The sequence below is a fragment of the Mustela putorius genome, unplaced genomic scaffold (genome assembly GCF_011764305.1).
Source record: "Mustela putorius furo isolate JIRA1106 unplaced genomic scaffold, ASM1176430v1.1 tig00003859_pilon_pilon_pilon, whole genome shotgun sequence".
In the NCBI taxonomy this organism is placed as follows: domain Eukaryota; kingdom Metazoa; phylum Chordata; class Mammalia; order Carnivora; family Mustelidae; genus Mustela; species Mustela putorius.
Window position 1 is genome coordinate 11,639,086 of NW_025422011.1, and position 27,779 is coordinate 11,666,864.

Below are 27,779 nucleotides of genomic sequence, written 5' to 3' on the forward strand. Positions count from 1 at the left end.
TGTACCGTAATCTCTTAGATAACTATATATTTACATTAAGTCCTAAAATTGGGCAGATTACATCCCTCAGCTTTGTTCTTTTCCACAATTTTTTGGCTATTCTTTGACCTTTGAATTTGTATATAAGTTTGAGCTTGCCAACTTCTGAATAAAAAGAAAAAGACCAAAAAATAATCCTGCTAGAATTTTGATTGGGATCACATCAAATACGTAACTCGACTTGGGGAGGAATGCCACCTAACGGTATTGAGCCTCCCATTCCTAAACCCTGATGTATATCTCTGTTTATTTCCTCTCAGCATGTTTGGAGTTTGTCCTGTACATGTTTTGCATATAATTAAAAATTTCCCTGAATATATGTGTTGTAGATGCTATTATAAATGGTATTTTTTTACTTTTCCATCTCCAGTTGCTTATCACTAGTGTATAGAAATTGAACCGATTTTTGTATATTGACCCTGTATTTTGTGACTTAGCCAAATGCACTTAGTAGTCTAGTAGATCTCTTTTCAAGATTCCATAGGATTTTCTATGTACATGATCATGTCATCTGCAAATAAAGTTTGCCAATCTCTATGCCTTTTTGCATAATGTTAAATAAAACTGGAGATGCCAGACATCGTCACCTTGTCACCATTACTGTGGAGAAAAACCAACCTTTGCCAAGGGTTGTTCAACAGTTGCAAAGTCTCAGCCATAAGTTCTTAGTCATTTTCCCTTAGTGAAACATGCACATACAGAATTTTGTGTAGGGACGCCTGGGTGGCTCAGTCAGTTAAGCGACTACCTTTGGCTCAGGTCACGATCCCAGTGTTCTGGGATGGCGTCCCGCGTCGGGCTCCTTGCTGGGGGGCGGGGGGCCTGCTTGTCCCTCTGCCTCTGCCCGCCACTCTGCCTGCCTGTGCTCTCTTTCTCTCTCACTCTAATAAAATATTTAAAATTTTGTGTAAATTTCACTGGATTGACCCCCTTGGAGGCCATATGTGTATTTGATTCCATGGACCCTAATTTAATAAATCTTATAATAGGAAAATAAAAGCAGATTTCTGGCTGTTGTAAAAGAAAGGGAAAATGAGGGTGAGTCCTCAGCCCCTGAGAGTTATGACCAAACCTCCCAGCGAGCAGCTAGTGCGGGCAAACACCTGCATCCAATTCTATGAAGACAGCCATGCATGGACCCCAAGCCAAGTGGAAGACAGGTGTGATTTGGAAGACCAGGGGATCAAATCTTAAGGGGAAAGCCATGATGTCACCTTGAGAAGGTGACTTTTTGAAGAGCTGCAAAATCTTCCTGATTAACAGGAAAATAGGCCCGGGAAGGTAGACCCCCAAAGAGAAACGATCCAGAGTCTACGAATACACCAGCTGATTGCTTATAGCATCCCAAAGTGCACAAAGGATGTTGGTGTCAGTAAAGTCTCAACGCTGCATAATTATTGGAATAACTCCCTAATACTTAGTGGTTTAGGTGTTCCTGTCTCATAGTGCAGCCCAGGTTCCAATGTGAGGAAAGAGCTTACCCTCTGGGCAGTTCTTTACAGAAAACACCCTTTCCCTACGGGATTGGCTGGACCAAGTAGATGGGGTCATCCTAGGTAGCAGTTCCCTTAGGCACATCTTGACTCTGGAAGGCTCCGGTGAACGTTGAAAGAGATGATGTTTTGAAAGGTTTGTCTTGCTTTGCAAGTAGAAAACAGTATTATTTGGCTCCTCCCTGCTCCCCCATATAAAAACATGGATAATTAAAAGCAAAATATTACCCACCCATCCCTGGGGATGCCTAGTTCAAGTTCTCTTGCAAAGACACCCAGCATTGGGAAAGATGGAGCATGCACCTGTGTGGGGACCAGATGTCATGGAAGAAGGACAAGGGTGGGGACACCTGGGTGGCTCAGTTGGTTAAGCAGCTGCCTTCGGCTCAGGTCATGATCCCAGCGTCCTGGGATCGAGTCCCACATCGGGCTCCTTGCTCAGCAGGGAGCTTGGTTCTCCCTCTGCCTCTGCCTGTCACTCTGTCTGCCTGTGCTCGTTCTCTCCCCCTCTCTCTGTCTGATAAATAAAATCTTTAAAAAAAAAAAGAAGGACAAGGGTGCACCATACCAGCGCCATATGGTATCAATACAGATAGAGTTTACTGGGGGAGAAATCTGACAAGAAGGGGCGTGTAGTGCACATGACTCCTGAGTTGCCCGGAATCCCCCAGAGAGGTGGGCCAGGCTGGGGGGAAGCAGGCAGACAACACTGTGGTGAAGAGCGGCCTCCGTGTCATAAAGCCTAAAGATACATGAGGTTGGAAGGTTGGTGCTGGGTTTCCAGGGCTTTCTCAAGGTGGAGTTTCTAAGGATCCCCAAGAATATCCTGACTAGAAAAGAGCAGGGGACCCAGGGGTTCCCTCACTCTGTCCTGCTCCTCTGGGGATAACGCAGTTCTGACACTCCCATAAACTGTCTGAGAAGCTTCTGGAATGCAGCCCCTGCTACCTTCCAAAGGACTCTGTTTAGTCTGTGTCTTTTCTGCCATCCCCGTCCTCACAAGTCGCCGCTGAGGGCAATTCTTCTATTTACATTCTCTTCGGCCGGTCCTGCTAGGACATCTTCCAAAAGTCACATCCTGTCTACGTTCTGAGGGCCCGGAAAAGGATGATCCTAAAGGAGTCCCTGGACAAGGCCCCTACACATGCTGCCCTCTGTCTTTGGGCCTTTACCCCTCCAACCCCAGTGGCATCTTTCTGAGGCTCGCTCTCCTGTGACCCTCTCAGGCTCAAACACTGTCCGTGTTTCCTCACTGGACCCAGACTGAGATCTAGAATATTTCGTGAAAGGCCTTGTTTCCCAGTTCCTCCTTCTGGATGTCCCTCTCTCTGTAGGTTATGCCTCCATGTCTCTCTGTAGTGGTAATTCCCACTTTCTGCAGGGCCTCACCTTTGCCTCACTCATACCGGGTCAGGGACCCCAGCAGTGGCCATCATTTGTCCTGGGCCCCTACCATCCATGGGTCATTAAAACCCAGCCAGTCCTCTACCCCTGCCTCATCTCAGGGAAGCCCTCCTGGACTGTAGCTGCCCTCACTCCCCTGGTATCCAAGAGCACACAGGCCTTGAACCTCAGCCCACAGACAGTTGGGGTTGCTCTCCTGTTGGTTTCTATAGATGGATTCTGAAGGTTTCCACCAACAGGAGCTCCTTGAACAGGGAACCACACAGGCCTGAGAGGAATCAGAACTGCCTGAATGTCAGGATCCTGGGTTATGTTTTCCAGCAATTCCTAAGCCTATTGTTTCTGGCCTCAGTTCCTGCAGCTGTGGAATGGGGCAATCAGGGTAGACTAGGTGATTCCCAAAAGCCTTTACAGTTTTCAGGATTCAGTGTTCTCCATGAGTCGTTGTCAACTCTCTTCGCAGATTGGAATCACTGGAGAAACTGAAAGTCTGTGCCCCCTTTCCCAGGGATATAAGATGCAACTGGCTTGAGATGGAGCCCAGGCCCCTGGGATTTTATGAAAGTTCGTCAGATGATTCTAATATGCAGACTTTATTAGAAACCCCGAGATCCTGCTTTGCTGATTGGAACTTGCTTAATCTTCCGGGAAAGCTATGGTCTCGTGCTGCCTCCTGGTGGCCAGATATCTCACTACAGGCCGATTTCCGCAGCATCTGTTTTGGAACCTGGGGCAGGAAAAATATCATTGAGAAGAGGAAAGAGGAGCAAAAGACCTGGCTTCTCCATGACCCAAGCATACACTGACTCACCGAGATTTCCCTCCCCCCTTTTCCGTCCGACATAGCGCCCCCAAAGACTGGTTCTGGAGACAGTCATATCTGCATTAAATGTGAACCATGTCCCTCGGGGTCCGCAGGCTGGGTGTCAGGGGGACTGAGAAGGAGAAAGGTTCGAGTTCCACCTGAGGCCACCCCAGGCCAGGCATATATATGAAAGTCCTGGGAGTCTTCACATCAGCAGTAATTACACCATGCCTCCCTGCATCAAGCCCCAGATGGGGGAAGACTCTGTATTGACACATGGATAACCTCACACATGCGCCAACCTCCTTCCCTCCTGTGGTGCCTTCCAACACCAACACCTGTACCTAGATCATTCCAAGCAAACCTTCAGCTCTCAACTCAAACATCACCTTCTTAGGGAAGCCTTTTTTCACACACCCATTAAGTCGTGTGCCCCAGTTTCAGTGTTCCCAGAGCATGCTTAATTTCTCCTTCCAGGATCACAGTTTTAATTCATTTTAATATGAGCTGTTTGGGGTCAATATGTTCCCAGTGAATGTCAGACTTTCACGGAGAGACTGAGCTCCCAGCACAGCGCGCCCTCCACGGCACCTGGCCCATCACAAGGGTCTCAATACATTGTCATTGTTGAATGAATGAATGAATGACCCCATCCTGAAAAGAAGCACTGCCTTTTCTCATTATCATCCCTAATTTTCCTATCATTAAGTCAAGTTGAAGAAATTCATTTCAATGGGGTCAGCAGAGCTATGTTTCATTTATATTAAAAGGAAATTGCAGTGCCCGGGTGGTTCAGTGGGTTAAGCCTCTGCCTTTAGCTCGGGTCATGATCTCAGGGTCCTGGGATCGAGCCCCACATCAGGCTCTCTGCTTGATGGGGAGCCTGCTTCTCTCTCTCTCTCTCTGCCTGCCTCTCTGCCTACTTGTGATTTCTCTCTGTCAAATAAATAAATAAAATCTTTAAAAAAAAAAAAAAAAGAAATCATTGACGCTTAGGCTAAATTAATAACATTATCCATACATTAGACATAGCAACAAAATTCATGCCTTGCCATATCACTGATCTCCACCTTTTTTCTAGAAACACTCGATCTAATATCCTTCTTGCTGCCCATGTGCCCATGGCTTTTCAGCTTTGTTTTTAAGAAAAAAATACATGCGTTTACCCCACCGCTTGAATTGTGGTGCACTCACAGTAGAGGTCAAAGGCAGCACTTAGCTTCATAAAATCCTATGCCTGGCCATAGACATTCCTGGTCAAACGCACAGGTAAGGTTTGTGCTCATTTGCCTTCCCCGTGTCGGGTAAGTCTATCAGAACCATGCTACTCAAAATAAGGTCCCAAGACCAGCCACGTTGTCATCACCTGACAGCTTGTGAGAAATGCAGAATCTCAATTTCACCCTGGACCAAAGAATTAGAATATGTGTTTCAACAAGCTACCCTAGTAGTACACACACATAAAAGTTTAGGGACTGCTCTTCTCAGCTTTGGGGTTACCAAGCTGCTCAGAACTCCCGGATCCTCTGAATCACAGCGGCGACGCACTGATCTGGGTCTGGAAAGCCTTTCTCCCACAACTCTTTGAGAAATTCAACCTTACATAATTTGAAAAGGCTAAGAAGGCTTAGCGATAATTTTCCAAGTTCTCATGACTGGCAAATGTATTCTGCTTGCAAATTTGCGTTGGCCTTATTCCTCTGATGATTCTCAGTTTGCCTTATCTGCTCTGTGTTTACCTCGGTTCAGCAAAGAGACGGTGGGTGGTGGGTCAGTATCACTGAGCTGTGGCCACGTTTAGAGGCTCATTCCTAGAAAAATCAATTAACTTTCAATTAAAATTTAACAGTCACAGCAAAAAACAACAAAAAAACAAACAAACAAAAACCCTTTCAACCTTGATCTGTCTGGCTAACGCATTGCATGAAGCTTTAAAACCAGGTAGAGGATGAGGATGGGTGAGCCCTGACGTGGTCGACAGGTGGAGGGGAGGGAAGACAAGACATTACTCACTTCTTACATGGCAGGTCAGTTCGCAAGAGCTTCTTGTGTGATGACAGCGGCTGGCTGGAATCAGCTACTTTTGAAGGTCTGATGCCTTCCTCAGCAAGAAACCATGGCAATTTTTTCTGGCTGGTGTTGATGGTGTCCTGTCCTAGAAAAAGCAATAAATAACTCAGCTTTCTTACAATTAACATTTCCAGGGGCGCCTGGCTGACCCCGTCGGTACAGCGTGTGACTCTTGATCTCAGGGTCGTGGTTTCGAGCCCCACGTTGGGTATAGAGATTACTTAAGAAAATAAAATCTTTAAAATGAACAACAATAACAACAACAAAAAAAAAAACAGTTCAGATGAGTTTAGGTTTCAAAAGCTGGGTTTCTGAAGATTTGACCACCCTTAAAGAAGGTGAACAAGACTTTGTAGACCAATCCTAGAATACAGACCTTAAGTAGAACAGGAAGGCCACCCTTGCATATCTAGTCAATTTCACTGCGTCTCAGCCCCAACCACACTCTACAGTTGGCAGAGCTCTTTAACGTATGAAAATCTAGGGGCGCCTGAGTGGCTCAGTTGGATGAGTGTCTGCCTTCTGCTCAGGTCATGATCCCAGGGTCCTGGGATGGGCCCTGCCCGAGGAACTGTTGGGCTCTCTGCTCAGCTGGAAGCTGGCTTCTCCCTCTCCCTCTGCCTGCCCCTCCCCTTGCCTGTGCGTGGGCTCACTCGTGTGCGCGCTCTCTCTCTCTCTCTGTCAAAAAATAAACAAAAGCTTTAAAAATAAATAAGGTATAAAAATCGAATTTGACCATCTTATTTGTTCAGATGATACTGAGACATTCAAGTGACTCATCCGAGATCATAAAAACATCATGTTCCTAACAAAGCAAAAACTAGTGTCCGGGGCTTCTGATGGAGCACTGGGGCTGTCTACTACCCACCCCTCTCCCGCAGGTGAAGCGTGATGCCTCTCCTTACGGTGCAAGAACAGCAACAAGACAGAAAACAAAAACACATTAAGGGCGGGGATGATGTCCCCTTACAGCTTCATTAGGCATCTCACAAAATCATGTTATTCACCAGCACTCAGCAAATACTTGTGCAATGACTTGCCACCGATGACGATTTAATGAGTATTTACTGAGTATTGACCTACAATTAGCTAGGCAGTCTATGGGCACACGAGTGCCTTCGTTTCATGCTCTCCGTCATCAACATTACTGTGATTGTCCGAGCTGTAGACAGTTCACCCATCAGGGAAAGATAGAGGGTCATGATCTTCTCTCCCTTGGGAGAGAAGAAAAGAAAGGTGCAGAAATGGGTGAACAGTATTTCTTGGAACCTGTGGAAAGCAGCGTTCGCCTTAGACGTAAGCTTGAAAACTGGCAATTTCTGGAGTCTACCAACAATTTCTTGTTTCACCAAATATATTTTTAGAGGGCATGCTATCTCCGGCAACGCGTCTCGCTACTGAGTTTTCCCTTCTGTAGTCAATTTACTCTTTTTCCAAATGACACCCTTGCTTCTGGGCGTCAGGGACTGGTGGAGTTCCTGCTACACTTCCACTCCCCTCCCAAACCTCAGAGCAGACCCCAAGCAGCTGGATTCCTGCACGATGAGGCCACTTCACCCACCGCTGGGTTTGCAGATACCTGAGGCGCTGGTATCTAGTCTGAAGCCCTCCCTGAGACCTACCTCACCTCCTAAGGAGAAATGTCTCCCACCCGTAAGGTGGCCCAGCTCGCAAAGACCACTTCTAACAATTAGAGACAAAATGGGTGTGTGCCTTTGTAGTCACAAAGGTCACGCAAGAGGACAAGGGTGCCCAGCTCACTGGGGCCACTCACAAGTTATGAATACGGTTCCCAGGACCCCTAGGAGCGGAGGCAGGACCTCCTCCCGCCACACCCCTCAGCTCCTGACCAAGCATGTGTCTAGGCTGTGCCTTCTTGGCCTGGTCACTGTAGTGGGAGCTTGGTGGTAATGTGTATCTCCCTAAGGAACATTCTGGAATCCAGTAACAGCAGAGTTCCCTACATGGCCTTGTTAGAAACAAGGCAGCTCTGGGGTCCAGCCTGTCCTTCAGCAGAGCTAACTCAGACCTGCTGAACCAGGGCCCTGAAAACCACTGAAAAAGGCAGAGGGACCGAACCAATGCATTGGTCCCTCCTTAAAGTGTTGCCTTTCTTGCCTCCAGAGGTCTAAGAGCACAAACAACCTTGCATCAATCCTTAACACCCCCTCAATAATAAGGAAGGAAAAAATCAGCCACCTTACGGGTGGGAGACATTTCTCCTTAGGAGGTGAGGTAGGTCACCAGGCTGGGAAAACAGACACAGAGAGAGACAGCCCAGAGTTCACAGTAAGCATGATTTCTCCGAAGGACACATGCCACCTGCAAAGCACCATTGGGCCCCCTTCTTAGAGTGACTACTGTGTTCTTGGTCACAGAGAAAATTTCTTCTCTAAAATCAGACTCCCAGTAACGTTGCTGTTTGAAATTATTCCAGTAAAAGTAAAATATCCCAGTCTTGCCTGGAGGAATTAAGAGGGTCTGACACAGAGAAGCAAACTTGGGGAACAACCCAGGTGCAGAAGTTCCAATAAAGTTGTCTGGACACAAGCGTCCACACTTACCTTAACTTAGTGGTTTCCAAGGAAATAGGATCCCGTGTCCATTTCACGGTCCAGACCTGATAATGACACTTTGACACTCACCCTGTGTTGCCTTAAGCACCTGAAATAGTGTTTCACTTAAATTTCACCCAGATTTCCATTCTTCCCCCAAACTCCACAATAACACTACTTTTCCCTGTTTGGAGAGGCTCCAGAATAACTCTTCTATGTGGTTTTTCTCATTATAATGGGCCAATAACCTGACTTTGTCCAACTACTCGTTTGTCCCCGGTGGTCTTAGCCTGATGGGGCTGTGACGGTACCCAGCGCAGGGACTTAGGTACGACAGTAGACCCTGTTAAGGAGAGCTGCTGAACCGTCACTGTGGGCTGTGACAGAGATGAAGATAGCATGTAATGAATGACACAGAGGTAGGCAGTTTTCATTATATTGAGCGCTGCGTGTTAACTTCCCCAACGATCTCCAGCTGCTTGCTGAGAAAATTGCACGAGAAAATAATCCCTTTATTTTTGAAGTGCACGGCTCGGTGGTTTTTAGTATGATTACAGGATTATGCAATTATAACCTAAATCCAAAATACTTTCCACCCCCAAAGAAATCAGGTACCGGTTAGCAATCAGTCTCCACTCCCGCTGGGGCCATCACAAATCTGCCTTCTGCCTCTGTGGACTTGCCTGTATTGGACACCCCAGGATGCGGCATCTTTCACTTAACATACTGTTTTTCAAGGTTCATCCACCTCGTAGAACAGTCCTTCATTTTATTTTCTTTCTTTCTTTCCCTTCATTTGCTTTTTCTCGCCAAGTAATATTCCATTGTATGGACATACCACATTTTATTTATCCATTTATTTATTGATGGAAATTTAGGTTGTTTCTATCTTTTGGCTACCATGAATAATGCTGCTATGAGCCTTCATGTGTAAGTTTCATGTGGATGTTTATTTTCAGCTGTCTTGGGTATATACTTAGGTGTGGGATCACTAGCTCATACCAAGATGATAACTGTATTTAACTTCTTGAGGAACTGCCAAACTGTTTAAGAGATCTTACCATGGGAGTTGGATCTCCTATTTTGCAGGAATTCTTGCTATTACATTATATGAACCAGTAATTATCTGCTTGGTCCTTAATACAGTTCTAATTTGCACAGATTTATTCTAATTCTAGTTTAGCCTTAAGTGTCAACATGTAAACTCGTTTTGACTAAAGGATGTATTTTATATAAAAAAAAACCTGACTGAACAATTTTACATTCCCACCAGCAGTTTTGGGGGGTTCCAATTTCTTCACAGCTTCATCAACACTTGTAATTATATTTTTTATTATAACCGTCCTTGTGGATAGAAAGTGATATTATAGGGTTTTTTTTTTCTATTTAAGAAATCGCTACACTCAACGTGGGGCTTGTACTCACAACCCCAAGATCAAAAGTCCCACACTCCACCCACTGGGCCAGGCAGGTGCCCCATGATATTGCTTTTGATTTGCATTTTCCTAATGTCTAATGACGTTAAACATCTTTTCATGGGCTTACTGGCCACTTAAGTATATCCTTTGGAGAAATGTCTATTTACGTATTTTACTCAGTTTTTAGTTGGGTTGTCTTTTTATTATTGAGTAATTGAGATGTAGATAGATACATTCAAACATACATACATAATATAGTTCGCAAATATTTTCTCCCATTGTATGGGTTGTCTCTTTACTTTCTGTATAGAATCCATTAAAACACAAAAGTTTATAGTTTTGATGAAGTACAATTTATCTCTATTTTCTTTTTTTAAGATTTTATTTATTTTTTTGAAAGAGAGAGACACAGCGAGAGAGGAAACACAAATAGGGGGATTGGGCAAGGGAGACCAGGCTCCGTCCCAGGGCACCGGGATCATGACCTGAACCTTAAGCAGACACTTAACAACTGAGCCACCCGGGCACCCCTGTATGTTTTCTTTTGTTGCTCATAAGTTTGGTGTCATATCTGAGAATCCATTGCCAAGGTCATGAAGATTTACCTGTACACTTTCTTCTGAAAGGTTTATGGTTTTAATTCTAATATTTAAGTCATTGACCCATTTTGAATTAATTTTTTAAAGTTAATTTTTCTATGTCTTGTGAAGTAAAGATCCACCTTAATTTTTTTTTTTTTTTTGCATGTGACTATCCAGCAATATTTCCCAAAGTGGGACTTGATGCAGAACCCGATCCCTGGACCCTGGGATCATGAGCTGAGCCAAAGGCAGACACTTACTGACTGAGCCACTCAGGCATCCCTAAAAATTGAAAATTAATAAAAACATTTCCATACGGTCTTACAGATTCTCCTTTCCTTTAATACACTTAGATCCATGCAACATATCCTTTCAGTAGAGTAGATTTATTTTATTTATTTGACAGATTTTATTTTATTTATTTTTTAAGATTTTGTTTATTTGACAGACAGAGATCACAAGTAGACAGAGAGGCAGGCAGAGAGAGAGGAAGAGAAGCAGGCTCCCTGCTGAGCAGAGAGCCCAATGTGGGACTTGATCCCAGGACACGGGGATCATGACCTGAACAGAAGGCAGAGGCTTTAACCCACTGAGCCACCCAGGCGCCCCTCAACAGAGTAGATTTTGAATGTATCTTGCATGCTCACATCATAGCTAATTAAAGATAAGAAATAAAATGACATTTAATTTCTATGAAGTTCATTTTCTGCTGTAATTATTAATAACATAAAGCAGGATCTAAAAATAGGCTACCTGAATCAAAAGAATACCAGCTCTAAAAGAAAGCACACAATTAAAAATGATAAGGCTGCAGAGTTAATCGTCCCATAGATGTCAGGAACTGATGAGGCATAGAAAAAATTCTAGAGCCTTGAAAACAAGCCCCTACACCTAGTCCTCACTTTCTCTCTATAGGCATTTTACTTGGCAAAATCCTACCCAGCCCACGATTGTCGGTTCAGCTGTCACATTCTATAAGATGCTTTCCTTCATTGACTGCCCACCGTTAGTCACGTCCACTTTTGTGCTTTCATGGCTCTCTACGGACACTGACATTATCCCAGTTAATCCTGCTGTGAGTGTCAGTTGGGTTGAATTTGCTTTGCCTCCTAAACCTGTCAGCAAAATGTGGGACGTTTCCATGTGGCCCCTGCTCCTTTGAACACACATGAATACACACACACACACAAATGCACAAACACTTATACACAGAGAGCAAGATAGGGAGCTTATCGATCAATTCCACTATTTCTATCCCTCACTCTTTCCATTATGTCTTTCCCTTAATTTTTCTTTTTTTTTTTTTAAAGATTTTATTTATTTATTTGTCAGAGAGAGAGCGAGCGAGAGCGAGCACAGGCAGACAAGAGTGGAAGGCAGAGTCAGAGGGAGAAGCAGGCTCCCCGCCGAGCAAGGAGCCCGATGTGGGACTCGATCCCAGGACGCTGGGATCATGACCTGAGCCGAAGGCAGCTGCCCAACCGACTGAGCCACCCAGGCGTCCTATCCCTTAATTTTTCTAGATCTGGCTTCCCCTAAGTGTATCTGTTCTTTTTTGAGCAGAATGTCAACTTGAGCAGAATGTCGTGTATGTCTGTTTGTATTCCTGGTTTAATAGAGAAAATACTTAAGGTTATACATTTGCTTCTTGGTAAAGTTTTGGTTAAAAAAAAAAACATTTTATTGTAAGCCATTCTGGTTGGGATTACTGTCAGACCATTCTATAATACCAGTTTTAATTTCTTCTTTGACTGAAGAAGTTTTTAGAGGATGTTTTTATTTATTTGCTTTTTGAGGTCAAAATGGTGAGGCTTTTGAGATTATTATTCACTTGTGATTTTACTGTATTTGGGTCAGAGAATGTGGTCTGTACTACTTCTATACCTAGAACTCAATGTTTTGTCTGTAGCCTATTTCCAGAGCCATTTAGAAATAGGGGACAAACTAGAAAAAGTTTGCAAATTTGACCCAGCAGTCCCATACTTAAAATTTATGCTATGAATGTAAATGAAACAATTCACAAAAATGAATGTACGTGGGTATTTGTCACAATGCTGTTTATTAGGATAAAAAATTGGAAATTTTCTAAATATTTCCCAACAGGACCCTGATTACCTAAAATATGATGTATTTCTATTAAGGAACATAAATGCAATCATTAATAATGATAATGTAGATGAATACTTGCTAAGAAGGAAAAGAGTTTACAATTTGATAAAAATTAATTTTTTTATAAATTACAACAGTATAAGTATAATCTTTTTAAATTGCATTAGTATTTTATTTTTATTATGTCATTTTAGCTTTTTATTTTTTCACCTTCACTGAGGTATAACTGACAAATAAAATTGTAATATATTTAAAGGGTACAACATGATGATTTGATATACATATACATTGTAAAAGGATTCTTGTAATCGAGTTCATGAACATATCTGTTCCCTCACATATTTATCTTTTGGGGGGTGCTGAGAACACTTAAGTTCTGCTCTCAGTAAATTCTAAGTATACAGCACAATATTATCAACTACAGTAATTATGAGCATGAGGTTTTTTTCCTTTCTTTCTTTCTTTTTTTTTTTTTTTTTTTTTTTGAGAGAGAGTGTGTGTACCCTGCACACACAAGGGGGAGAGGGGCTGAGGGACAGGGAATCTTAAGCAACCTCCACACCCAGTGCAGAGCCCAACATTGCTTTCAGGGTTTGATCTTTCTATCCTAAGACCACGACCTGAGCGGAAATCAAGAATCAGGCCCTTAATGGACTGAGCCAACCAGATGCCCCTAGTTATCATGTTATACATTAGATTCTCAGACACATTCATTTTGTAATTGAAAGGTTGTACTCTTTGGGGGCGCCAGGGTGCCTCAGTGGGTTATGCCTCTGTCTTTGGCTCAGGTCATGGTCTCAGGGTCCTGGGATCAAGCCCCCCATCGGGCTCTCTGCTTACTCCTCCCTGCCTCTCTGCCTACTTGTGATCTCTCTCTGTGTCAAATAAATAAATAAAATCTTTAAAAATCAATCTATCAATCTCTTACATCCATTCCAGACTTCTCATTAGCGGGGGTGGGGGGGGAGGTTGGGGGGGTGGTGTCTGTCCGTGTTTTTGCTTGCACTGGAGCCGGGAATCCATTCCGGATTTTGCTTCAAGCCATCAGGCTGGGTTGCCTTTCTGAGCTGCAGTGGCAACTCCTAATTTCCACATATCCCTGTAATTTTATCCTTCTCCCTGCTTTCAGCCGGAAAGCATAAGCATATACTCCTGAATTCTTCTGGGTCCTGCAGAGGCCAGGCCTCCTTTTGAGCAATCAGCAGCAGGCTTTGGGACCGAGGTTTTTCTTTGGGGGGCACACTTGTTTGGGTCAGTCGGGGTCTGGTGGGCTCCAACCAGGTCCTCCTGCCTCTTCATCTTCTGGGCTCCCAGAAGCCCAAGTTGCCTCACCACAGCTGGGAGTGTTGACGCCGGAGTTCGGTCTGTCCTCTCCCAGGCCTGCCCTGCTGCTGGACAGCACCGCCCCCTCCCCCCATCACCTAAGAAGGTTTCTTGCCCCTGGGCGGCCCAGTTGGACCAGGCCATTTCCAAAAACATTTAGCAAGACGAAGTGGAGTGTGACACTCTCCTGGTTATCTTTTAGGGGCCCAGGACACACACCACCACTACCATGAAGTATAAATATCAAAGGTTGGGGGAGGGGCTGCAGGGGGAGGGGCTGCAAGGGGAGGGGGAGAGACCGTCACACTCCCCATCCCTGCTGCCAGCTCAGGGCTCTCATAATCCCTGCTGAGCTGTGCACTAGTCTGGGCAGAAGACTGGACACCTCCCAGAAAGTGCTCAATAGAAAGGGCCCCTAAACTATGGTGTTTTACATATGGGGGGCGGGGCACAGCTAGGCCACCATTCAGTGGAAGCCTCTAGAACTCAGTATCTGGTGACCTCGTCCTGCCTCTCAGCCCACACATCTGCTGACAGGCTAGCCGCTAAACCCTGACTGTGAGGGAGAAAATGAGCCTCCAGAGGCCTGCGGTCTCTCCCCTGCCCAACAGTTAGGGGCTGCATCTCTCTCACCTTTGAAAGAATAAGGGTGTCAAAGTTGGAGCAGCAGGCACTCTGTGCTTAATCCTTTATAGGCCTGAGCCCGACCTTCGCTGGGGATAAGATGTGAATGAATGTCAGAGGGATTTACCAAAATAGTGGATGGGAACTTAGAAGCCCCTGAAACCCACAGTGGGATTGTCTGTAAGTCGGGCATGGTGTGCCAAAAGCTACACCATAGACCCAAGTGACACTGGGGTCCTAAAGAAAACATCTAAGTGTATTTATTTCTCAAACGTTATCTAGTCCTGAGAGTAGAGAAAGCTCTTTCTTTTCTTCTTCTTTCAGAACCTTGTGCTTTCTTTATTTTTTCAAGTCAGATTTTCTTTCTTTCTTTCTTTATTTTAATGGAGGGTGGAGGGGCAGAGAGGGACACGCGGACTCTCACTGAGTTCTGAGCTGGATGCTGGGCTCACACCAGGACCCCAAGATCAGCCTGAGCTGAAACCAAGAGTCAGACAGATCCTCGACTGACTGAGCCAGCCAGGTGTCCCCCCTTGTGCTTTCTGATCTACCACAGGCATATTAATAGCAAGCAAATACCATTTCAGGGAGATCCTTCTGTTCCATGTAAAGAGTAGCAACCAAAACGGCAGCCTGGGAAAGAAGGGCTAGAGAGGATAGCAGGGAGTTCTGGACCCCACTACCTGGGAGAAGCATGTCCTCCACCTGAACACCCCTTCTGCCTTTAGTGAAAAAAATAACCTTTAAAAAGACATAAAAACATCGGGCTCTCTGCTCAGCAGGGAGCCTGCTTCCTCCTCTCTCTGTCTCCTCTCTGCCTACTAGTGATCTCTGTCTGTCAAATAAATAAATAAATCTTAAAAAAAAAAGACATAAAAACATGCATTTCGATATACATTGTTTCCTTTACCCTTAGTGAGTAAGGGACAGGAGGGAATAGGTAGGGAAAGATAGGTGGGGGCTTTGTGATCAGGTTTCCAGAAATCCCAAAGAGGCAAAGGTGTGGGAAACCAGAGTTAAGGGAACAAACCCGACTACCCTACCCTGGGTGGGTGGGGTGGTGTCTTTTTTGTGAGAACCCCCCCCCCCACCCCGCGACCAAAAAAGAATAACCAGACCTAAAAAGGAAGTAAGCCATTGAAGGTGTTATCACTAGTCCTTGCTCAGTGGTGATATCAATAGAGACATTAAAAGGATTGAAGTGCCCTGGTTTGTTTTCTATAAAAGACCAACCCTGAAGCCCATCATCTAGACCTCTCTTAATCTTGAGAGTGTTTGCTGTGACTTCTATCGTTTTACTCACTCTCATTTGTCCCAGAGATTTCCTTCTTTGATTCGGTGAGACAAGAATCTAGCTCTCCCGCAGCATTAGGTTCCAGTAGAGCTGTTCAATAGCTCTGTGGAATCCTGTTTTTATTTAGTGTTTTGGTGTCTGGTTCATTGTGGATTTTTGCATTAATTTTGGTTTAAAAAAATACTGCATTCAAATATTACTTACCTTGATGATTGAGGTTTTTTGTGGTACTCCTGTAAATGTGCCCCAGGTGAGTACCTCTCTCGTCTCCCTTTATCTCAGCCGCAGCAGTAGGGTAACGTACTTGTGGTCTTCTCACTAGGTCATAACTGGAGCAAGGCCAAAAGAAAAAAGGGAAAATACAATAGGACAGCAGAAGGGAATACAGTGTACTTAAAACTCCCCCCAGTTTTTGAACTTGAAAGAAGTTCAATAGCTTACCTGAAGGAGAAATAAAGACAAACATGAATTACCATCGAGCCCCTTTATAAGCATTTACTTGTAGACAATGGGTATGGTTCCCTGGCAAACTGAAATGATCATTCTGTCTTCATTCACTCAACCGGCATTTAAACTCTCTACTTGCTGAATGCTGCGCTGGGCCCTGGAGTTACAAGGAGAAAAAAGACTGAGTGCGTAACATTCTGGTGAGAGAGACAAACAGGGATCATCTGACCCGAATCCAACTCGATAAATGCTCTAAATGTGTGCATACATAGCTTGGAATTACAGAGATGGGAGCAGAGATTGTTTTGTTCCAGTTTTTACAGTTTTTCCTAGGTGAGTGTCTCGTTCCTATTGGTGGGATTTGAACTTACGGAGGTGAGTGAGGAGAGGCCAATGCCATTGAAAAAAGATTTTTACTACATTTCCTTAGAGAAGGGGGTCCTCTCCATCATGCAGGGCCACAGTGGAAGCATCAGGCTTTCTTAGGAGCCGAAGAAGGAGCGAGGGTAAAGTTTAGGCAAGGCGATGTGGGAAATAAAGACAGAATTACCACATTTTCTTTTTACCTACAGCCCATTGACAAGTCCTTAAAACAGGCAGAGGGACATTCCTCTAGGGACTCAACTGCCTTTATGTTGACACTTTTTGCTAAGGGCAAAAGACAATCCTGGCCTGACCACCCCCGCACCACCCATCCTATAAGTCTACTTTAACATGTAAAAATTCCTTCAGAAATTTCCTATATCTCTAAACCCTCCAAGATACATGTTGGCAATCATCCCCCAAACATCTGGCCCCCTGATATACCTCTGAAGAGACTCATGACTCAGGTTTCATTAGTTGGTAATAAATGACCTTTTCCCAACCACAGCTAGCCCCCTCAAGGTCCTGGAAATCTTGCTTCCAAAATTCCTTAGAGACTTATGCTATCTCTAACCCCTTCCCAACTTGGAAGTATGAATGGGCCACTCCTCATGACCCCAGTGCATTTTTCTGCCCACAGGTCCTGTCCTCGTGCTTTAATAAAACCACCTCTTTGCACCAAACACATCTCAAGAATTCTTTTCTTGGCCATTGGCTTCAAACCCTAATGTTCTTTCCTAAATCCTAGGGACTTTATTAGGGTTTCCAGTGGGAAGGTAGGGGAGGGCAGAGAAGAGCGCTTAGGACTGCCTACTTTGAACAATACATGGTGGGCTTTGTTTGGGCTCTAAGGGTCTCCGTCTCTAGCTGCCTGGTACCTGGACCTCGGGTGACTTAGGGCGGGGGAAATACTGGCTTGGTGTGTGAGGGATAGGTAAAGGGAGTGGTTGGCTTGCAGGTGAGAGGCGATCTCCCAACAAAGTTGTTTGCTATCTTTTGGAATTTGGAGCCCTAGTGTTGAGGGAGCAGAAGGCATGTTGAGGACAGAGCACTCCCCCCCACCCCCAGGTGTGCCAGTCTTCCAGGAATCTCCCAACCTTCTTAATGGTAATGCCTTGCTAGAGGGGAAAAACAACCTTCACTTGCCAATGCCAAGGCCTCCAGTATCCTGTAGGTCCTCCTTTTTTCTCCGCCTCCTCCAACCCCATAGTATATAAGCAGCCACCCCTCACAACCGTAGTGGCCCGTGGATCCTGACCTGTCTTTTATACATCATGCTTCACTAAACTACCATTCTGTACCCACAGTGTCTTAAGAATCCTTTGACAGGCTCCAGACCTCACACCACTGAATCTCACCTACATAGCAAACCCCATCGTATGGCGCCCGATCATGGGGCTTTGAGTCTTTACATCCAGACTCTTGAGCTTCGGTGCCAAAATAGGTGAGCACTTCCGTCTAGCCCATGTTTACTCGATGGTGGAGGAGAAAGTCTGCCTTTTGGCTAGAAGTTAGTACCCTGACCAGAATGGTAATCAGACCCAGAAACTTGATGCCCTCTCTTTACTGCTGTCCTTACCCAAAGTCGTCTGTCTTGGGCTTGGGACGGCCATCTAAGTGGCTGCCATAGCTGCCTATCTTAAGACTCCCAGGTGAGGTTTCCTCTTGATTGATCTAATGTGAGCCCCTTCACATCCTGATCTAGCCACTTCCAGCCTCGGGACCTCCACTGGGAACCAGGGGAAACCAGTACCTCATGGAATTAAAACGCAACCAGGAACCTTTTCCTAGGGAAGTTGGCTGTTAAGGACCATGTGTGTTGGAGTGTTGCTTAGCTCATGATGGATTTCCATCTTTACTGTTTCCTGTCAATGACTTCTACTGACAACTCAAGTTACAAAATAGGGTAAGTTCCCCTTGTAAAACTTTTCTAGTGTTTTCCATGGCTTAAAATGGTGGGTTCTTCAAGGCCAAGTATTTTGGTCCATTCACTGGAACCCATCGTAGTCTAGAGTGCAGTGGGGAAGTGAGGGGAGGGCAGGCCTCCCTCCTACAGGGGCCTTTAACAGCAGCATCGATCATCACAATTTAAGGGATACCTTGGATCGCTTTGACATCAGAAACCTCTGACTTCCCCTGTGCATGGGACACCACTCGGGAGTCAGGGAATTTTCTTCAGTAATGGACCCTTTCTAGCATGGGATGGGGGCTTTTTCAGTCCCCAGGGATTCTCATCCTTGGGATACCTTTTAACCCATTGGAAACAATTCGGATTGCAAAATTTAGGAAAGTGCTGATTTGTTAGTAAACTCTAGTGACATGAGATGTTAATTCTCTAAATAGGCCTCCGATCAAACCCAGGTTGCCAGAGGAAGGCCATTCCTAGCAAAGGGGACTCTGACTCACTCTCTCATTGTTCCTCTGAATAGATGTGGGGGCTTCTCCTTCACTCATTTCCCGGGGTTAACAGCTGTAATTAGAGCCAACTGTGGTTTGCATACCTTGGGATGTGACTCTAAGGAATATTCCCAAACAGCTGCTGAAACTCCCTTTGTTTGGGGGGAAATTCTGTCTTCCCTCAACTGGACGTGGACTGCCTATCTTCTCTGCCTTGTTGGCGGGAAAACAGCTCCGTTGGAGCTGATGGGAAACTGAATCAGGAACTCTTTTCTGCCCGCTGGCAGCACTTTTTCTCTTCTGTCTCCCCATCCCCTCTCTCTCATTCCAGTACCATCTTGGGTGCGGCCTCTGTGACTGGCTTCTGTACCACCCTTGCTGTCTCAGGCACCCTGCCCCCTCCTCTCTTCCCTGTCAAGGAGCAAGAAGTGCAACCCCTGGACCTAACACCGCCCACTCCAGATCTCCCCACCAGGGGGTCTCAGGGTAAAAATTGACAATGGGGAAGGGGAGGATCCAGGTGGAACATAATTCAGAATTCAAACCAAGTTGTGCGTTGGTTTAAGATACACGTGTCTTTCAAGTTAGCTGCACTAAACATGAAACTTCTTACTCTGTTGAGGTATACTGAAGGTCAAACTCGTGTTATCTCCATTGCAATTTGTTAGCGTGACTGACTGAAATGTTCTATTGTCTCAAGGTTTTCATGGGTAATTGTTAAAATAGCTTTCAAGGTCTTTAGTAACCTGAAACTTGAAAGTTTTCCTTGGATGGTAAATGGAATTAAACTCATTGGAAATCTAGGCCTTTTCCAAATAGGATACAATACTAAATCATTGATTACTGAACAAAGGTTTGTGCATTTTTGATCTCGTATTGCAAAGAACTAGGATGTTAAAATCTTTTGGCAAACATGCTTTGTGCTTAACTGATTTCCCATATTTGCCGCCTGAAGAATTCTGGTGTAACAGTTCACAACTGGTTACGAAGTCTTCACTGGAGACTAAGGTCTCAAAAAAAAAGCAAAATTCTAGATGTAATTAAAACTGATAGATATAAGGGAAGCAAGTCGGTATGCAGAAGAGTAGGAGATAATGTAAGAAAGATACAAGGAATGGGAATGCATTTTTGAATGTAAAAGGTAATTTTGTCCTAAGGTAAGAAGGTTGTTTGGAAAGACAGCATAGGACAAACAATGCAAAGGAAAGTTGTAATGGAGGATTTGTGAAGGGCAATCTTTGGAAAGGAATTTTTAGGTGTGGTCAGGCCTGGCTAAGATTGAAACAAATGGATTTTAAAGGTTCGGTGGTATAAGATTGAAATTCTCTGTTCTAAAGACAAAGTTTTCTTGAATTGTTAAATGTTCTGGATAAGAAAATGGTAAACAAAGATTTTTTTCCCTTTTTTTGTCTGCCCAGAAAACCAGTTTCTATGATCTGCCTTTTATCCTGTCTTCCATTACTTGCTTAAAACTTACAGTATTAAAGGAGGTAGGTTTTGCTAACAACTACAGAACCCTTACATATTAGCTTTTCAAATATCTTATTGTCACCTTGGTTAAATACAATTTTTTTGTAATCTGCAATACTATGCAAGCATGTGCTTTAACTTTCTAAGGTTTTGACAAACTTCCCAAGATTTAAGTTGTAAATGAATTCTCTTTAACTCTTTTTTTTTTAAAGATTTTATTTATTTGACAGATCACATGTAGGCAGAGAGGGGGGAGCAGGCTCCCCCTTAAGCAGAGAGCCCGATGTGGGGCTCGATCCTAGGACCCTGAGATCATGACCTGAGCCAGGGGCAGAGGCTTAACCCACTAAACCACCCAGGTGCCCCTCTCTTTAACTCTTCAGGCTTTTGTCTTTGGTATGCTAAGTTACTCCAGAAGTACTGTTAAACAAGTAAGCCTTAGGTTATATTTGGGTAAATGCTGTAACTATTCTAAAGTTAATGTGCAATTCCTAAAGTTGTAATGAGTTAATACAAGGTCATAATTACTGGATATTTTGGCTGTTGAAGTGTTATGTGTCACAGAAATAATCTTTCCTTGTCCGCTCCTTTATAAACTCTCATCAGATCTTGAACCATATCCATGCTGAGTTTCTGTTGTTTATAATTGTCCTAATTCTTGGAAAATGAGATTCATCTTAAATGAAGCTCATAAAAGGGACTCTTAGGACAAATACAGGTGTTCAATATCTTCAAAATCCCAAAACTGAAATGGGTAAGAATTTCCAGAACTAACTAAAGCTGCTTTCCAATGGAACAAGAACTAGTAACGTAGGACTAAATGAACTAAAAAGACGAATTACAGTTTTGTGATCCTTGTTTCAAAAACATTGCTGGTTCGCTAATGTTTACTCTTCCAGATTGAGGAAAACGTAAGATGTCTATGACTTACAGAAACATGATAAAATAATCATTTGTTGGGACGCCTGAGTGGCTCAGTTGGTTGGACAACTGCCTTTGGCTCTGGTCATGATCCCGGAGTTCCGGGATCGAGTCCCGCATTGGGCTCCCGGCTCCATGGGGAGTCTGCTTCGCTCTCTGACCTTTTCCTTGCTCATGCTCTCTCTCACTGTTTCTCTCTCAAATAAATAAATAAAAATCTTTAAAAAAAAAATCTTTTGTAAGCAAATTAAAGCATTTAACTTTTCTCTCTACCTGAACCCTCAAATTCAGAGGGTCTCAGTAAGTATTTTTTCTTCCATGATGATCCTAGTTAGTTATTTGCTTCATAGGTTCAATGAGAATCTGTTCTTGTAATAAGACACCATTGGAAACATTGGTTATTTTACCAAGGCTTTGACTGGAACGTCATATTTTTGAGAGACATATATAGACTCCGATATGACCAAAAAACTTCAAGGAATTGAGGTTGGTTTTATGAAACCTGGAGCCTGAAAGCCACTTGGAACTGTTGGCTTAATATCTTGCTTATAGTTCCCAGCAACCTCACCAGGTGAGTAAAGAATGTCACTTGCTGGCAGGTGCAGGAACCTCTGGAAGACGAATTCACCCAAATCTACAGGTGCTGCAGGCGTGTCTGATGGCAAGTACTTGGCTCGGCTTCTGGCTTGGAGAAGCTACTAAAAGTTCAGCCTAGAGATTCCTTATAAAAAGTTCAGCAAAGCAGATTCTAAAAGATCAACATGATCTATCATTATTCTTGCTGAGCTTATGGAAATAGGCCAAGTTTGTTAAAACTGGACTTGTTTTTCAAACAAATTGCTTGTTAACTCTGTGGGGCTAATAACAGGACCCCCCCCCCCATAGGCATGATTATCCAAACAACTGGAAAATGGGATTGATTGCCCAACAATTGTATAACTTGCTATCCCCTTGACCAGTTCTACATGGCTGGGATAATGATATCATTCTCTAAAAGCTAGAAGCATACCCCACTCATAGGGTTAACTATGGACTTGTGGAGAAAACGGGTGACCCCACTTCTTCATGACTGGATTGGATGATGCACTTGCGAACCCCCTTGCCTCCTGATGAGTTTTTTCCCACTTGCCAGTGATGCTTTGTAATTAGGATATTTGTTAAGGCTGGAGGCTGGACCTCAAACAAAAAGGGCTTCTTAATGGTTTCATCCCTTAATGGTTTCATCCCTTATTCTAGAAGTCCCCCCTCTATTGAGATATGATTGCAAACAAAGCTTTAGCTAAGCATATAACAGTGCTCCTGGTAAAAGGAGCCTCAAAACTATGGGACAGTCCTGACTCTAATGACTTCACATCAGGTCCAGAATGCCCTAGAGACCAAAGGCCACCAGTAGATGACAGGAGGCAATCTTATGGAACGCCAGGTTATCCTTATAAGATATACCTGAAATAATACTTGAAACCTGTCAGACTTTAAACCCAGCTACCCTTACCTCTGGACCTAACCGTCATAGCTTCTATAGAGCATAACTGTTCAGAGGTTACGGATCTTGTTTATGCTAGTTGACCAGATTAAAGATGCCCCTATTGAAAATACAGATGACAGTTGGTTTACTGATGGCAAGCCTAGTTTTAAGTTTCATGGAAAAAGGAATAAGAAAAGCTGGGTATGCTGTGGTGCTCACTTGTGCTTTACAATTCACCAAAGCCTTAAAAATTAATCTTTATACTGACTCCAAATATGCTTTTCCAGTCTTAACATGTCCATGAAGCAATTTAAAGAAAAGGAGATTATTACCAAGCTGTAACTCCCCAGTCAGATATGGTTCTGAAATTATTACACATGTGAAGAATGGCTCTCCAAAATGGCCATTGAAATCCTGACTACACTGAAAGGCCCCGTATCACATGACTGGCTCTTGGCTGAGACCCAGTGGCTAAGTGACTAACTTGTGGCCATGGCTTTCCCCCAGGCTGGATAGGCCACTGTGCTCTGGGTTCTGCCAGAGTACACAGACGCATTAGTAAAACCATTACCAACCCAGCCCCTTCCAAATTTAAATGATGAACACATTCTATGTCTCATTGGTATGACCAACTAACATCCATTTTCATTCCCTCTTGGGGACTGGAGGGTGTTTGGCCCATGGAAGCTCTTAAGTACACTTAGGTCAATGTCCTAAGTGACACCAGAAAGAGCATTTCTCTATTAAATAATTAAACACAAGAGTGTGAAGTAGCTGTATGAAATAGAATGGCATTAGATGTTTTAATCTAATGCCTATAACACAAGGTGGAAGTTGAGCTATCACAGAAACAAAATACTACGTATATGTTCCAGATCATCACAAAATACTTCTGGGCTTCTGACATTACTCGAATTGGCGCTTTTTAAAAAAATTTACTTATTTATTTTTAAAAGATTTTATTTATTTATTTGAGAAAGAATGAGTGAGAGAGAGCATGAGAGAGGAGAAGGTCAGAGGGAGAAGCAGACTCCCCATGGAGCTGGGAGCCTGATTTGGGACTCGATCCTGGAAGTCCGGGATCATGACCTGAGCCGAAGGCAGAGGCTTAACCCACTGAGCCACCCAGGCGCCTAGCATTTTATTTTTTTTTTAAAGATTTTATTCATGGGGCGCCTGGGTGGCTAGTGGGTTAAGCCTCTGCCTTTGGCTCAGGTCATGATCTCAGGGTCCTGAGATCTAGCCCCACATCAGGCTCTCGGCTCAGCTGGGAGCTGCTTCCCCTCTCTCTCTGCCTGCCTCTCTGATCTCTGTCAAATAAATTAGTACAATCTTTAAAAAAAAGATTTTATTCGTTATTTATCAGAGACAGAGTGAGTGAGGGAACACAAGCTGGAGGAGAGTTGAAGACGGAGAAGCAGTCTTCCAGCCAAGCAAGGAGCCGGATGTGGGGCTCCACCCCTATCCTGGGATCATGACCTGAGCCAAAGCAGATGCTTAATGCTGAGCCACCCAGGTACCCCTCAAATTGGCCCTGGAAATAGTCCCCGTCTCTCCCCTTTAATGATTAAACTCCTGAACTAGAAAAGGATTTTTTGTCAATCATCAAAGGACTCTTTCTTGAGCTTTTTGTTAAATTAACCACGTTCTGCTGTTTTCTCCCCTATGTGTCTCCACCTGGTGTCGAGAACTCTTCACTCCCGTAACTTCAGACAGATGGTCCTTTCCACTCAGGAAGACCCACTTCATCAGTCTCCCCTGGACTTGGCTGCCTCTGTCTTTAGCAACTCCTCCGTATATCAAGTCCTCAACTGACCCATGTTGACCCATAGGCAGGGAAGTCTCTACACCCCTATTCAGCAGGAAGAAGTTAACAGAAGATGAGACCATCCACCTTCAACCCTGAAATACTTAAGGGTCAAAACTGTTCAGGGTGGAATGCTGAGGGAGCAGAAGGCTGGATGAGGACAAGCACAAGCTGCCACCCTACACCCCCTACCCCCACCATTCCAGGGTGGGATGGGACATGTGTGGCACCCTTCTAGGAAGTTCCCAACTCTCTTAATGTTAATGCCTTGCTAGAGGGGAAAACAACCTTAATGTGCCAAGAGCAAGGCCTCTGGTATCCTGTAGGTCCTCTTCAGCATATGAAAGTCTTTTGAAACCTTCCTTTTTCCTTAACTCCCACAACCCCATAATATATAATCAGCCACCCTGTGAACCCCGTGCAGCAGCTCGTTCTGGCCACCGGTTTTGTCCATGGGCTTTAATAAACCACCATTTTGCACCAAAGATGTCACAAGAATTCTTTTTTGGCTTTCGGCTTTGGACTCCACCCCATTAAATGTCCCCTGTATTCCAAAACCCTTTCACTGGGAGGCCAGACCTCACCCTGAAAGCAAGATTTTCAGGATCAAAACATATTAGTACATGTGTGGTGGGGAGAGGAGTTAGTATAGACAAAATCATGAAGCATTAATGGTATGGTGAACTGAGGAAATGGAGTGTTTTGGGGTGGGTGGTGGAATTATTTCTACTTTTCCAAATAGTTGGGAGGAAGCTCCAGCCAGGGTACTGAAACATTTGGAAAACTTAGTAATGGTTTTATGCATAGGCTTGGGATTAATATTGATTACCTAGCCAGGTACTTCACACAAATAATGCTTCGTGGCCATCCATAAACCACTTAAGGGGAGGGAAGGCTTTTAGAGATGAGTCCACAGGCTCATAGAATTTAGGCATAGTTAGCTAGTGCATTTTCACTTCTAAAGGAAATGACCTACGTGACGTCCAGTGCTGGGCTCACCAAAGTACCTTGTACTAAAGGGCCTTTGGAAAAGCAAGGGTAAAGATGGCTTCAGGTAAGTGAATTTAGCTCATGATGCATGCATGAAACTTAACGCACCAGCAAAGCTAAGGATGGGCCATCACCGCGCCTCAAACCGAAGGGCAGGTTCGGCTCATCACACAGCCAGGGTACTGAAACCCTCGGAGATTAAACCTTGTGGGTAAAAATGCATTTACTATACACTTTGCATTGCCCGAATAGGCTGAAAAATCACCGTGAACCCCAGATCGAAAGCGTCTGACCTTAAGATTCAGTTCCTGTCCACCTGTCACTCAGGGAAGGGGTTAAAATTATGCCCTCTACCATCATTTCCTCAATTTGTAAGTGGAGCAAGCAGGGCGAGGGAGGCTGAGGGGGGAAACGAAGAGAAGCGAACGAAGGATCCGGGGACCAAGGACGGAGAGGATTTGGGATGAGATTCGGAGCCTGGCTTCGAGGATACCGGGTGTAAAATTTCGCATACGGGGCTAGACAGAGCCAGGCAGAACGTCGGGGAACAAAGACCGAAAGTGTTACGGGCTGGGCAAGTTTAAGGATCAGAATGGGAGGAGAGAGTGCGGAGCTATAAGCCTGCGGAGCGTGGAGGAACCCGGCTCCCAGCTGCAGTGGGGTCCGACCGCACCAGCGTTGCGCCCGAGGGGCGGGGGCGGAACCTTGCCGGGAGCCGCCCAGGAGGCCCGCCCCATGGGCGGGGCTGTCCAGGCGGTTACATAACAAACCTGTACGAGCGGCCGGGGAGCGGCTCGGGCGGTGGCGGTGGGGGGCGGGGTCTGGGCGGGGCCTGGGCGGGGCCAGGCCTGCACCGGGCCAGGCAAGATGGCGGCCATGGAGACCCAGTCAGCGCCGCTGACCCTAGAATCGCTGCCCACCGATCCCCTCCTCCTCATCTTATCCTTCTTGGACTACCGGGACCTAATCAAGTAATGGGACGACGCGCACGGCAGGGGTGGGGTCACGGGGCGTGGGGGTGGGGGGAGACAGGCAGGAGGGACGGAGGCCAGGCTCACCGACAGGACCCAGACTCCCGAGTCAGCCAGAAGGTGACGCCCGGGCCGCTCAGATCCTGCGGAGCCACCCCGGGGCCTGGGCGAGACGGGGGCGGAAAGGGCCCCGCCTTTAGGTCTACCTCGGGTCCAGGGCCTGGGCCGGAGGAGCGACGAGGATCGTCTCTCCCAGGCCTCAGCGAGGCCCCGTTGTAAGGTGGGGAGGCACTGCTCCCCTATGCCGCCCCGCTGACCCCGGTGCCCACCGCACGCCGTCCCGCTGGTCTCCGCGGGTTCTGGCCCAGACCTGGACGCTTTGGAAAAGCCTCTGTCCGGGCCAAGCGCTCTTTTCCGCTTGGGCCGGGGCCTGCGGAGTCGGGTGCCAGAGCGGGCAGGTGGGGCGCCCGAGAGGAGGAGCCCGGCGACCCCCTGACCCTCAGGTGCGACTTCGGTGGCCCCATAATATCTAGCAAGGCTCACTTACGGACATCAGTGCTTGATCATTGTTTTGCTGCCAGCCTTCCTCCTCACGGTTGCATGTTGGATTTTGTGTTTTGGTAGTGATTTCCGGTGGTGCGATACAGGTGACTCTCTTCTCTCCCGTACGTTTTGGGTTTCCCACATTACTAGCATCCGTTCCAAAAATAAACACCGGTTGCTGGTAAGGGTGTTTAAATGCCCAAGTCCTTCAGCTCTCGGCACTGTATGCTGGAAGAAATGGCGCTGTTTACACCCTTGACAGCTGGTGGCATGGCTCTTTCTTGTGCCACCATGTATATTTGCAGAGGAGGCAAAATCGCCCTCTTAAGGATCGGTAGGCAAGATTCATTTCCTTTTGTTTTTTGGATTACCATTTGGATTTTAACCCTTTGATGATTGTGCCCTGTGTTATCAGAAATTCTTTTAGAAATAGATTTATTGGGGGTATTTGTTGGATTTATTAGATTTATTGGTATTTGTTGGTTGGCCTAGCTAAGTGGTGATAGAGGGATAACCCCAGTTTCTATCTGCTATTTATGTAGTACCTGTAACTTTTTTTTTCTTTCAAGCAAATTAATTTTTCTCTCCTCAGGCTTGTACATAAAGCAGAAAAATAACATTTGTCTTTTCTTTGGAAAGGCCTGTTCCAAAAGCAGACATTTCATCTGAAATATTTTCTTGCTATGGCCC

General features: G+C 45.1%; 1 protein-coding gene and 1 long non-coding RNA gene across 2 annotated transcripts in view; one reads left to right on the plus strand and one right to left on the minus strand.

The window, feature by feature from the left end:
• Window positions 1-3,513: 3,513 nt before the first annotated feature.
• On the minus strand, window positions 3,514-27,399 carry LOC106006142. The gene is made up of 6 exons (XR_001180042.2): window positions 27,094-27,399; window positions 16,157-16,319; window positions 15,920-16,044; window positions 5,755-5,896; window positions 5,481-5,552; window positions 3,514-3,663 (listed from the first exon to the last, which is right to left on the minus strand). It is a non-coding gene; the product is annotated as an uncharacterized LOC106006142 (long non-coding RNA).
• FBXO3 (F-box protein 3) overlaps window positions 26,394-27,779 on the plus strand; it is a 32,186-nt gene continuing 30,800 nt past the window's right edge. Inside the window, exon 1 of the mRNA XM_004755958.3 lies at window positions 26,394-26,546. Coding sequence (XP_004756015.1) covers window positions 26,443-26,546 — 104 coding nt within the window. The 5' untranslated portion in view covers window positions 26,394-26,442. The remainder of the gene's footprint in view (window positions 26,547-27,779) is intronic.